The sequence below is a fragment of the Symphodus melops genome (genome assembly GCF_947650265.1).
Source record: "Symphodus melops genome assembly, chromosome: 19".
NCBI classification, from domain to species: domain Eukaryota; kingdom Metazoa; phylum Chordata; class Actinopteri; order Labriformes; family Labridae; genus Symphodus; species Symphodus melops.
Genome location: NC_136709.1, coordinates 22438322 through 22451834, shown reverse-complemented (window position 1 = coordinate 22451834; position 13513 = coordinate 22438322). Strand labels below are relative to the sequence as shown.

General features: G+C 45.5%; 1 protein-coding gene across 1 annotated transcript in view; it reads right to left on the bottom strand.

Annotated features, from left to right (window-relative positions):
* Window positions 1-3772: 3772 nt before the first annotated feature.
* The window catches only part of atl1 (atlastin GTPase 1), a 170355-nt gene continuing 160614 nt past the window's right edge, over window positions 3773-13513 (bottom strand). The window contains exons 2-12 of the mRNA XM_079370466.1: window positions 12446-12552; window positions 11301-11351; window positions 10648-10704; window positions 9110-9202; window positions 8788-8926; window positions 8120-8247; window positions 7960-8016; window positions 5657-5728; window positions 5150-5581; window positions 4969-4983; window positions 3773-4825 (exon numbers count right to left, since the gene is read on the bottom strand). Of these exons, the coding sequence (XP_079226592.1) occupies window positions 4712-4825; window positions 4969-4983; window positions 5150-5581; window positions 5657-5728; window positions 7960-8016; window positions 8120-8247; window positions 8788-8926; window positions 9110-9202; window positions 10648-10704; window positions 11301-11351; window positions 12446-12535 (1248 nt within the window). The 5' untranslated portion in view covers window positions 12536-12552 and the 3' untranslated portion in view covers window positions 3773-4711. The remainder of the gene's footprint in view (window positions 4826-4968; window positions 4984-5149; window positions 5582-5656; window positions 5729-7959; window positions 8017-8119; window positions 8248-8787; window positions 8927-9109; window positions 9203-10647; window positions 10705-11300; window positions 11352-12445; window positions 12553-13513) is intronic.

The window sequence follows — 13513 nt, the reverse complement described above, 5'->3', positions numbered from 1 at the left end:
CTGGGTAGACGTGTCCTTATAAGGACTGCCGGGTGGATGTGCCCTTATAAGGACTGCCGGGGTGGACGTGTCCTTATAAGGACTGCCGGTGTGGACGTGTCCTTATAAGGACTGCCGGTGTGGACGTGCCCTTATAAGGACTGCCGGGGTGGACGAGCCTTTATAAGGACTGCAGGGGTGGACGTGTCCTTATAAGGACTGCCGGGGTGGACGTGTCCTTATAAGGACTGCCTGGGTGGACGTGTCCTTATAAGGACTGCCGGGGTGGACGTGTCCTTATAAGGACTGCCGGGGTGGACGTGTCCTTATAAGGACTGCCTGGGTGGACGTGTCCTTATAAGGACTGCCTGGGTGGACGTGCCTTTATAAGGACTGCCGGGGTGGACGTGCCCTTATATGAACTGCCGGGGTGGACGTGTCCTTATAAGGACTGCCGGTGTGGACGTGCCCTTATAAGGACTGCCGGGGTGGACGTGCCTTTATAAGGACTGCAGGGGTGGACGTGTCCTTATAAGGACTGCCGGGGTGGACGTGCCTTTATAAGGACTGCAGGGGTGGACGTGTCCTTATAAGGACTGCTGGGGTGGACGTGCCTTTATAAGGACTGCAGGGGTGGACGTGTCCTTATAAGGACTGCCGGGGTGGACGTGTCCTTATAAGGACTGGATGGGTCCTACAACTTCGCACCATGCTTTGTCTCACCAAGTTCTCGTCTTGTTCAAAGCAGCCGGCAACGTTACGTCATGTATGTTGTGTTTAAACTTGAAAGTTTTTAAAGGTGAAACTTTAAAGGGTTAGGTAACGTGATACGTATTTAAATATGGATCATCTCCTTTAAACTGGATCACGTTTGACACATCAGAGAAACTCCTCTTCTGTCCTCATGACGCCTTGTTTTAATTATCTTAATGACTTTCATGGACGGATTTTGGGAAGTTCAGGTTCTTGGAAACTTATTTTATTGACCCTTTAATGATGGAGGTGGTGTGAAAGTATGGAGGCCCTCAGAGGACATGTAGCTAAACATTTGATTTACCGTAAATTCCGTACTATTGAGCGCACCTGGATATAAGCCGCACCGGCTAAAATAAGTAAATAAATGTATTTGTACATATATAAGCCGCACTTGATTATAAGCCGCAGGTGTCCACGCTATAACAAGAGCTATTTACACAGACGTAGGCTACCGGTAACATCCGCAAATACTGTAGCTGTACGTTAAAGGACGACGAGAGCGTTCAAATAATAACTTTTAATAACCCGGTCACTGTCGGCCGTGACCACGCCGTTTACAGCAGAGAGCAACAACTTTTAATAACCCGGTCACTGTCGGCCGTGACCACGCCGTTTACAGCAGAGAGCAACACATAACCTGCCGTAACAATCCAACTCTCTCCCCCAGCGTTCTCTCATACAGCCACTCAACACATCCTCGCTGGTGCATTCACTGACTCTCCACATAATCGGAATTATGAACACATTATCAACTACTGACTTTACAACATGAACCGTTACAATACGAAGCCTAGCCGACGGTGTCTGTAACACGGCTGATGAAAAAGATGACCGTAATATATTTCACAAGAAAAAGTCCATCCATTCACTGCCTCAGAATGACTTCATTACTCACTTCCTCAGTCTCTGTTGTCGCTGTCAGTGTCATCTTAACGTGCAGCAGCTCTGTTAGCTTCTTTGACAGCCAGGTCGATCGCCTTTAACTTGAAAGCTGCATCATATGTATTTCTCCGTGTGTTTTCCATGATGAGGGTGCGAGCATGAAGCGCAAAATGACTGATATTAAGATCCGACGTGACGAAGTCAAATGTTTTTGCGGCAGAAGCTCATTGTCCCCCATAAAAAATCCATAAATAAGCCGCAGTGCTCGAAGTGTGAGAAAAAAGTAGCGGCTTATAGTCCGGAATTTACGGTACTCTGTTCTCCTGAGATAACCAATACCTTCATGTTCTTTTTTCATCTCAACGGGGGGTTAGGGTTTTCCTAATGCCATCAGTGTGAGGCGTGTGGCGATCCCGACTCTCACATGCATCCTGTTCATCACGACTCAAGATAATGTGACGTAATAGACTGTTTATCACCTGATAACAGAGGCAATGAAATGTCCTCTTTGAGCTTTTGTAAGACAATGTTTTACAATATTTATCAAATGTATGCTAAGAACTGCTGGGGGAAGCCAAGTCCTTGAGCAAGGCACTGATCCCCCACCAGCTCAGGGGTCGCTTCCAGTGGGGGCAACCTTGGGGATTAATAAAGTATATAAAATAAAAAAAGAAGGTTTGATGTTTTTATAAGTCAGTGAGGGGGCCACCAGATGTGTGTTTATTAAAAACATGACTAAATAATAAAGTCTGCAGTGTTGCTTCTTTACTGCATGATTAAATAAAAACAATGTTAATATCAGACATGAGAGCGTATCAGAGTGATGATCATGTGATCTCTGGAAAAATACTTCACAGAAAAAGAAAGTTTACAAACTGTCAGATGAAGTCTGTTTGTGTGATTTTTATTTTTAGGAGATAAATGTTACTGTATAAAGGTCATTGAGTCTAAATGACCTTGGAGTGTGTGACATCACGTTAATTAAAAAATCAAAAGGAACGCAGGGCGTGACGTACGATCCGTGGTCTTTTGTTCGCTTGACACATAAATGCTAACAGTCCACTGTCTCGTCCTCCATCACCATGCAAACATTAGTTTTCTTTTAATGTGGCTGATGTGGAAACATGATGACTGTAAGGTGGAGAAGAAGAGTGGCCCACGCCTCATCACAGCTCGCTCTGATCCTTTTGCAGCCACAGAACTGCGACATTCCTCTTCTAATCTCAAACACTCAAACGCAATAAATCTGTCTTCTTAAAGGCGCCATTCAATAAAATGCATTATTATTATTAAATACATACACGCGTTGCTCCAGTCTCACTTAAGTTGTTGATTTGAGTAAACTTCACACTGCTTTGTTCTTGTCTATTGAAGCAGTGTGGTCAATGTGTGCGTAAAGAAACTCCTTCACAGTCATAGGAACATATAAAGTCTGTTAATACTGATTGATGTGTTGGCAGGCATTTCAGCAGGCAGACATCTGCAAGTCTGCAAGTCTGCAAGTCTGCAGACATCTGCAAGTCTGCAAGTCTGCAGACATCTGCAAGTCTGCAAGTCTGCAGACATCTGCAAGTCTGCAGACATCTGCAAGTCTGCAGACATCTGCAAGTCTGCAAGACTGCAAGTCTGCAGACATCTGCAAGTCTGCAGACATCTGCAAGTCTGCAAGTCTGCAAGTCTGCAAGTCTGCAGACATCTGCAAGTCTGCAAGTCTGCAAGTCTGCAGACATCTGCAAGTCTGCAGACATCTGCAAGTCTGCAAGTCAGCAGACATCTGCAAGTCTGCAAGTCTGCAGACATCTGCAAGTCTGCAAGTCTGCAAGTCTGCAGACATCTGCAAGTCTGCAAGTCTGCAAGTCTGCAGACATCTGCAAGTCTGCAGACATCTGCAAGTCTGCAGACATCTGCAAGTCTGCAAGTCAGCAGACATCTGCAAGTCTGCAAGTCTGCAGACATCTGCAAGTCTGCAAGTCTGCAAGTCTGCAGACATCTGCAAGTCTGCAAGTCTGCAGACATCTGCAAGTCTGCAGACATCTGCAAGTCTGCAAGACTGCAAGTCTGCAGACATCTGCAGGTTAGCGTCTGCGTGTCTGCAGGTTAGCGTCTGCGTGTCTGCAGGTTAGCGTCTGCGTGTCTGCAGGTTAGCGTCTGTGTCTGCAGGTTAGCGTCTGCGTGTCTGCAGGTTGGCGTCTGCGTGTCTGCAGGTTAGCGTCTGCGTGTCTGCAGGTTAGCGTCTGCGTGTCTGCAGGTTAGCGTCTGCGTGTCTGCAGGTTAGCGTCTGCGTGTCTGCAGGTTAGCGTCTGCGTGTCTGCAGGTTGGCGTCTGCGTTTCAAAAGGACTTCTGCGTGTCTGCAGGTTAGCGTCTGCGTGTCTGCAGGTTAGCGTCTGCGTGTCTGCAGGTTAGCGTCTGCGTGTCTGCAGGTTAGCGTCTGCGTGTCTGCAGGTTAGCGTCTGCGTGTCTGCAGGTTGGCGTCTGCGTTTCAAAAGGACTTCTGCATGTCTGCAGGAAGCTGTAAAGTTTGTGTAAAGTGAATATTATGGCACAGAAACACTTTGTCACAACCATTTAAGTGCAGTTTTATAAAGTAAAGCGACCTGAAGAGCTCAAAGATGACACGTATTATTAACCACTTATCATGCTGAGGAGGCGGAAACACTGCTTTGCTTTACAGACATGACACGTAGATTTCAGACATCAGGTCTTACATATTGTTTACTATAAAGGGCACTAAATTGTAAAGAACAGAACCATCGTCACAGTTGGAGGGGGGCACACTTTAGTTTAAAAGCATGTGGAGCTGAGTGAGAAGACGTAATATGAAGATGACGGATCAGCGTGGCGTCCTCCTGCAAAGTGAAGAGGGTCTGTACACCTTAGTTATATATGTTCACAGAACAACAGTAAGACACGATGAAGAACGCTGTCCATTCAGTGAACTCAGGCTGCCCCGCAGGGGGCGCTGTGATCTCATCAGTCTGTTGGAGGGGTAAAAGCAGGGGATGTAAGGACAGAAAAAACAAGGTGCCTGATAGGAGAGGAAACTCCTCCTTCTCCTCCTGTCTATCAACATGAAGTTCCTGTTGTCTTCTCCAATCAGTCCCTCTTCTTGTCCTCCTCTTCGGCCTCATCCTCTACCTGAGGCCCGGGGAAGGCATGGTGGTACAGGTGCCTGTGATTGGCTGCTACATTATAGAGCTTGTATAGCGCCTGAGGAGCAGAGAGGAGGAAACATAACACAGTCAGAGGAGAACATCATCACAGAGATCTGACACTGAAAGATTCGCTCCTCATGATGACAAACATCAAGTTATTAAAAAAGAATATTTAACATTTAGAAAATGTCGACTCACCTCGTTAGTGCTCCCCTGAGGAGGCGTAAAAAGAAATAACACCACTGTTAGAACATACATGATGACATCACAGGAACATTGTTAGAACATACATGATGACATCACAGGAACATACATGGTTCATTAACAGTTCATTAAAGGGGGGGGGGGTCATTTCTACACGTATGTACATGTACATTACCTGGTCCCAAAGCGCTCCGGCCACCTGGTCGATGACAGCACCGAGCTCTCGGTACTCCCCGGAGTAGCGGATGTAGGCCCAGGTGCAGAGCGTGATCAGAGCCAGACCCAGGATCATGTTACAAAGACTGGCGATGATGTCCACGCCCACAAAGCCTGTGATTCCTGCCGCCACGTACATGATAAAGATGACCACGAACAGCGTGGCCGGTGTGCGGGCAGCATGGAAAATGTTCTTGGAGTCATTGTGCTTGATGTACTGAACGAAAACCTCGTCGATCTCTCCCTCCAGCTGCTGCAGGTAACGGCGGCTGAACTCCTCGCCTCCCATTTTTTTCACGCTACGAAACACCTGCAGCGCCTCCTCCCGTATGGCGCTGTGACGGGCCTGCAGCTCGCTAGGAGCCAGGAAAGGCCGGTCCCCTCCACACACCTGAAAGCAGAGAAAAGAGGGTCAGTGAGCAGGAGGAGAAGTCAGTTATTTTAACACTATGTTCTCATTTCTAACCTCCTCCATCTTCTTATTGTACAGATCCCTCGCCGCTGCTACAGCTGCCAAGTTATTCGCCTCCGCTGTTGCCTGAGAGAAAGAGAAGATAAGTAATCATCTCATTCAAGATTCAACATTTTAAAAATGAAAACACTTATGTTTACAGCAGGAAGAAAGACAATTAAGTGAGAAAAGGACAGTTCACATTTCTCTTCAGGTTCATCTCTCTCTCCTCACTCGTGCCTCGAGATACTTGAACTCCTTCGCATGAGGCAGAGTCCCACTTCCCACCCAAAAGGAGCAGTCCACCTTTTTCCAGGAGAGAACCATGTCCTCGGACTTGGAGAGTTTACCCACACCGGGACTGTTACAGAAAAGACTGCAAACCAAACCAACGCATGGTGGAGGTCCCAGCCTGAAGAAGCTATTAGAACAACATCATGACCAGAACCCCTTCCTTCCACCACATCACCATCGTCCTCCAGCAGCGAGTTCCTCAAAGTGATTCCTTTGTGGATCAGCCCACCAAGGCCACTGCCTTTGTCTGCAATCTGGTCTACAGTGCACTGCCTGTATTTATGCATGTGCATTTACCAGACAAATACAGGTGAGACCATGACTACAGGGGAGACCATGACTACAGGGGAGACCATGACTACAGGGGAGACCATGACTACAGGTGAGACCATGACTACAGGGGAGACCATGACTACAGGGGAGACCATGACTACAGGGGAGACCATGACTACAGGTGAGACCATGACTACAGGTGAGACCATGACTACAGGTGAGACCATGACTACAGGGGAGACCATGACTACAGGGGAGACCATGACTACAGGTGAGACCATGACTACAGGTGAGACCATGACTACAGGGGAGACCATGACTACAGGTGAGACCATGACTACAGGTGAGACCATGACTACAGGGGAGACCATGACTACAGGGGAGACCATGACTACAGGGGAGACCATGACTACAGGTGAGACCATGACTACAGGGGAGACCATGACTACAGGGGAGACCATGAGTACAGGTGAGACCATGACTACAGGGGAGCTCCGCCCCTCCCTAAACGCAGACTACGGGCCATCAAGCAGCACGTCTTCAGCTGCAGACGCTCCTCTCTCTACTTCAACTGAACAACCAGCTGATCCTGCCCGTCCTGTCACGTAAAGTATAGTAAAATGTAGTAAAGTGTAGTAAAGTGAAGTAAAGTATAGTAAAATGTAGTAAAGTGTAGTAACGTGTAGTAAAGTATAGTAAAATGTTGTAAATTGTAGTAAAGTGAAGTAAAGTGTAGTAAAGTATAGTAAAATGTAGTAAAGTATAGTAAAATGTAGTAAAGTATAGTAAAATGTAGTAAAGTGTAGTAAAGTGAAGTAAAGTATAGTAAAATGTAGTAAAGTGTAGTAAAGTATAGTAAAATGTTGTAAATTGTAGTAAAGTGTAGTAAAGTATAGTAAAATGTAGTAAAGTATAGTAAAATGTAGTAAAGTATAGTAAAATGTAGTAAAGTGTAGTAAAGTGAAGTAAAGTATAGTAAAATGTAGTAAAGTGTAGTAAAGTGTAGTAAAGTATAGTAAAATGTTGTAAATTGTAGTAAAGTGTAGTAAAGTATAGTAAAATGTAGTAAAGTATAGTAAAATGTAGTAAAGTGTAGTAAAGTGAAGTAAAGTATAGTAAAATGCAGTAAAGTGTAGTAAAGTGTAGTAAAGTATAGTAAAATGTAGTAAAGTATAGTAAAATGTAGTAAAGTGTAGTAAAGTGAAGTAAAGTATAGTAAAATGCAGTAAAGTGTAGTAAAGTGTAGTAAAGTGAAGTAAAGTGTAGTAGAATGTAGTAAAGTGAAGTAAAGTATAGTAAAATGCAGTAAAGTGTAGTAAAGTGTAGTAAAGTGAAGTAAAGTGTAGTAGAATGTAGTAAAGTGAAGTAAAGTGAAGTAAAGTGTAGTAGAATGTAGTAAAGTGTAGTAAAGTGAAGTAAAGTGTAGTAGAATGTAGTAAAGTGAAGTAAAGTATAGTAAAATGCAGTAAAGTGTAGTAAAGTGTAGTAAAGTGAAGTAAAGTGTAGTAGAATGTAGTAAAGTGAAGTAAAGTGTAGTGAAGCATAGTAAAATGTAGTAAAGTGTAGTAAAGTGAAGTAAAGTGTAGTAGAATGTAGTAAAGTGAAGTAAAGTATAGTAAAATGTAGTAAAGTGAAGTAAAGTGTAGTAAAGTATAGTAAAATGCAGTAAAGTATAGTAAAATGCAGTAAAGTGTAGTAAAATGTAGTAAAGTGTAGTAAAGTGAAGTAAAATGCAGTGAAGTTGGGGTTACCTGGAGCATGGACTTTGGATGAGGAAGCTCCTCGCCCTGATAGATCTTAATGTACGCCTGAAATAAAACAGAGACATGAATTAAAGCTGTAAATATTTAACCCTTCATATGCAGAAGTAAAGAGTCTGATTGGCTGATACAAAGTGTTTCCTGCTTTCACCTTGAAGTACTCCAGCAGACCTCTGCAGGTGATCTCGCTGCCGTTGATCTCCTTCACGTCAATGCTTCGAGGGCTGAGCAGCCACGGAACCAGAACCTTCAGATTATTCAGGAAGTCACTGTCGATCTCTAGATAAGAAAACACACACACACACACAGGTGAGTTCCTGACCAACACCACAGGTGAGCTAATGATCCAGACCACAGGTGAGCTAATGATCTAGACCACAGGTGAGCTAATGATCCAGACCACAGGTGAGTTAATGATCTAGACCACAGCTGAGCTAATGATCCAGACCACAGGTGAGTTAATGATCTAGACCACAGGTGAGCTAATGATCCAGACCACAGGTGAGCTAATGATCCAGACCACAGGTGAGCTAATGATCCAGACCACAGGTGAGCTAATGATCCAGACCACAGGTGAGTTAATGACATGCAAAGTGCTGAGGTTGGATCTGAACATATGACCGCTATAATGCGGACCTTTGTACAACATCTCCACAGGGCTTTCTGGCAGCTGGTGTTGGGGGTGTGGTTATTGTAACATCTCAGGCTGTTGGGGAGGAGCCTAATGTTACCAGAACCAAGAAGTGCTGGAGAAAGCCCTGATTGAATATGTAACATGTATTTCAATGACAGACAAGGTATCAGGCGGATGCCACGTACCTCTAATGCGTCCATCAAAGTGTGGGTTGGTGGCCACCTTGAGGCCAGGGTGGGGCATCAAGAAACAGGAGATGTTGGTGAAGCACGAGTGTATGTGTTTACGGACGTTCTGCAGCTCCTCGTGCTGGTTTTCTGAAATCTGACACAGAAGTAGGAGGTCCACTGTCATGTCAAAGATGTTTGCTGACCAGGAGATGTTCAGCATTAGTATAGATGCACTGTCATTAATTTACTGCTCCGTATGCCTTTGAATTGCCCCTCAGGGGCAAATAATTTTTTTTTGATTGAATTGAAAGATATGTAACACCCGACAATCACTGACCTTCAGTCTCTTCTCCAGGAACTTCATCCCTCCCTCCTGACCGTACGGGAACTCATATGGAAAGCTCCAATCTCTTACCAGGAAGATCATCGACTGAGGATTAAAGGTGACCTGTCATTAATTTGATATATTCCTATCTCCCTCCTCAGTACAACAAAACAATCAAATTATGAGACCAAACAAAGTAAATGTGACAGATTCATCAGCCTTTAAATATCTTTAAGCGTCTTTGAAATGGTCACCCAAAGGCTTAACTAACCTGGGGATCGGAGTCACTCCTAACCCTAAGGCTAACGTTGAACCTGTCTAAAAAAGTCTCAGTGAGCATCCGGATAAGTCTGGTTCTCTAACGTGATCTATGCTCGGTAGGACAGCATGACTGAAAATGATCCCGATGCTACCTGGTACGAAAACGATCAAAATGTCAAAGAGATGATTCAGTAAATGGATCTGGAATGAAAAGAAGCCACTATTAAAAATGCCTGCTGAGAAAGGAGGTTTCCTGTTCCAGATATTAGACTGAACCGGGCAGCTGTGGATTAACCCAGAGTCAGGATGGATAGACTCATTTAATGAAACTCTCTGCTGGCTCCTTCCTTTGCTCAAGACTTTAAGAAGGTTCAGCCTGATGTGAAGAAGGCCACTCAGAGTCATTCACTGACTCTGACACAAGGTCACTTTGATTTTTAAGATTGTTACAAACATCAATATTGAAAAACAAAGCGTCAGTGTTCACAGATGAGGAAGGAACAACAGAACCAGAGGAACTACATGGCTTCAGATGCCCCCCCAGCTGAGACACCAGATGAATCCCAGTCTGGCAGAGATGTCAGGTGGAGGTGGGACACACACTGGGTGTGGTCATGTATCCACACTGAAGGTTACTGGTCTCAAACTGCTGCTGAACCAAATCTGATTTTGAATGTTGATTATTCAGTTGTCAGCTGAAGAGCTTTTATAGAAGAAGGCCGTCAACACTCAGGAGGCATGAACCTCCGAGCTCACACCTTGTCTCTCACATAAAGGTTCAAGTGGAAAGGTGAGGAGGTTTGGGCGCCCTTCTTTAGATACAAGATAAACAGGCAAAGGGATGCTTTTGGATTATCAGGCCGAAAACTTTGTTTTAATTTAGATTTTTTAGTTTTAATTTGATGTTTTCTTATCTTGCTTAAAAGACATTGCTTTGAATATTTTAATACTTCAGTGTCAGAGAAAGGAAGCGCGGCCTCGCCCTGGTTATTCTGTTAACAGCAGCGTGGAGGCTGTGCACTTCTTCTGATGTGTGTTTGTACTGTTTGAATTGTCTGTATGTGTGTTTCAAAGGATAATAAAAACAAGACATTAACACATCTTGTTTGTCATTTAAACTATGAATCAAATGGATCTTTGAATGGTGTCACTGTGTCGGCACATGAACTTCTGTGTCTTTGGTCTCTCTCAAGTTCATCTAATAAAACTTGTTCTCTGATTTCTCTACTCTTTACAGATGCCGTGATGTGTGTTTAATCCACCCAGCAGGTGAAGATGAGAGGACGTACCTGGAATGGTTTGAGGAAAGTCTCTTCCATGGCCAGTCTGCCGTACTCTGTGAAAAGCTGAAACAAGAGAGGGAGAAGCTGCACACTCACGCTTTGATCAGAATCCGATCTAACTGACTGACTGTCCACATTACAGATCACAAGTGACCAGATCTCTACTGGTCCATACTGACCTGGTCTCAACCACGTTGGTTTCTATGGTAACAGGTTACACCCAGAAAACACAACAGCAACATGGATGTCAGAGCAGTGTGATTATTTCTGACTCAACCGTCTGTCCGCTGGCTGTTTTACCACGTTTGATTTGATTCTTGTTTTCTTTCACTGAACGGAGTTCACTTCCTGCTTCATGGATCTACGTCGTCGTCGTTATTTTTCGATGACCGAGATATTCAGATCGAGTCAGATCTGTAGGAATCAGATTTGAAACCACCTCCGTATGAGGTTTAAATGAGATTTGGAAAAATCAGATCTCATGTGGCTTTTTGTGTCCAGACTGGAAATAAAAACAAACTACATGTTCAATGTGAACAGGACCTTCATATGATGTGGTTCCTAAAACAGCCAGAGAGCTGCAGATGTTTAAAATGACGGCTTTGATTAAATGCTGGAGGAAAAGAAATGTACACCTGTGTTCATTATAAAAGAGTCACCTGCAGGTGCTGGAGGTCGTCCTCCTGGACGTTCTGGGAGATGTTGTAGACCTGCAGAAGAGAAGAATGTTACCTCCGAAAAGTATTAAAAAGAACATCTGAAGTTTCTCCGTTAAGAAGAAATATGACTTTCAACTACAAACAGAGTCAGGACGTGAACATGTTTCAGGTGCTCGTGTTTCAGCTAGCGTACCTGCATGGAGGTGCTCGTGTCTCAGCTAGCGTACCTGCATGGAGATGCTCGTGTTTCAGCTAGCGTACCTGCATGGAGGTGCTCGTGTTTCAGCTAGCGTACCTGCATGGAGGTGCTCGTGTCTCAGCTAGCGTACCTGCATGGAGGTGCTCGTGTCTCAGCTAGCGTACCTGCATGGAGATGCTCGTGTTTCAGCTAGCGTACCTGCATGGAGATGCTCGTGTTTCAGCTAGCGTACCTGCATGGAGATGCTCGTGTTTCAGCTAGCGTACCTGCATGGAGGTGCTCGTGTTTCAGGTAGCGTACCTGCATGGAGGTGCTCGTGTTTCAGGTAGCGTACCTGCATGGAGGTGCTCGTGTTTCAGGTAGCGTACCTGCATGGAGGTGCTCGTGTTTCAGGTAGCGTACCTGCATGGAGGTGCTCGTGTTTCAGGTAGCGTACCTGCATGGAGGTGCTCGTGTTTCAGGTAGCGTACCTGCATGGAGGTGCTCGTGTCTCAGCTAGCGTACCTGCATGGAGGTGCTCGTGTCTCAGCTAGCGTACCTGCATGGAGGTGCTCGTGTTTCAGGTAGCGTACCTGCATGGAGGTGCTCGTGTCTCAGCTAGCGTACCTGCATGGAGGTGCTCGTGTTTCAGGTAGCGTACCTGCATGGAGATGCTCGTGTTTCAGCTAGCGTACCTGCATGGAGGTGCTCGTGTTTCAGGTAGCGTACCTGCATGGAGGTGCTCGTGTTTCAGGTAGCGTACCTGCATGGAGATGCTCGTGTTTCAGGTAGCGTACCTGCATGGAGGTGCTCGTGTTTCAGGTAGCGTACCTGCATGGAGGTGCTCGTGTCTCAGCTAGCGTACCTGCATGGAGGTGCTCGTGTTTCAGGTAGCGTACCTGCATGGAGGTGCTCGTGTCTCAGCTAGCGTACCTGCATGGAGGTGCTCGTGTTTCAGGTAGCGTACCTGCATGGAGCTAATCATGGTGCTCAGAGCGAACACGGTGGCTGAATCTCGAAGAGTTGACTGGCTGTCAAACGTCCCTTGTGTGTCCATCAGCAGCACAGCCACCTGTCAGGTAAAACAAACAGGAAGGTGAGCTCTGAGGAGATGGCTGTTCCTGTTTTCTGTTTTGTGGTGTTTTAGAGGTTCCTTCGCTCCTCTCTAACTCCGCCCTCCTCCAAATATGGTCACTTTTGTATCTAGCATAAAGTCTTTAATAGAGGCCTTTATATGACAGACTAGTCATGGACACCTGAGGAACTGCAGTGTGCACTTTGGTTTAGAAGATTTCTGATTGGATTAAACACAGACAGAGAGAGAGAGAGAGACAGAGAGAGAGAGAGAGAGAGAGAGAGAGAGAGAGACAGAGAGAGAGAGAGAGAGAGAGAGAGAGACAGAGAGAGGATGAGAGAGAGAGAGAGAGAGAGAGAGAGAGAGAGACAGAGAGAGAGGATGAGAGACAGAGAGAGAGAGAGAGAGAGAGAGAGAGAGGATGAGAGAGAGAGAGAGGATGAGAGAGAGAGACAGAGAGAGAGAGAGGATGAGAGAGAGAGAGAGAGAGAGAGAGACAGAGAGAGACAGAGAGACAGAGAGAGAGAGAGAGAGAGAGACAGAGAGAGAGACAGAGAGAGACAGAGAGAGACAGAGAGACAGAGAGAGAGAGAGACAGAGAGAGAGAGAGAGACAGAGAGAGAGAGAGAGAGAGGATGAGAGAGAGAGACAGAGAGAGAGAGAGAGACAGAGAGAGAGAGAGACAGAGAGACAGAGAGAGAGAGACAGAGAGAGAGAGAGAGAGACAGAGAGAGAGACAGAGAGAGACAGAGAGAGAGAGAGAGAGAGAGAGACAGAGAGACAGAGAGACAGAGAGAGAGAGAGACAGAGAGAGAGACAGAGACAGAGAGAGAGAGACAGAGAGAGAGAGAGACAGAGAGACAGAGAGAGAGAGAGACAGAGAGACAGAGAGAGAGAGAGACAGAGAGAGACGCCCTGCTGACCGGACGAGTTAATACATGAAGACCAGACGGTCTATCC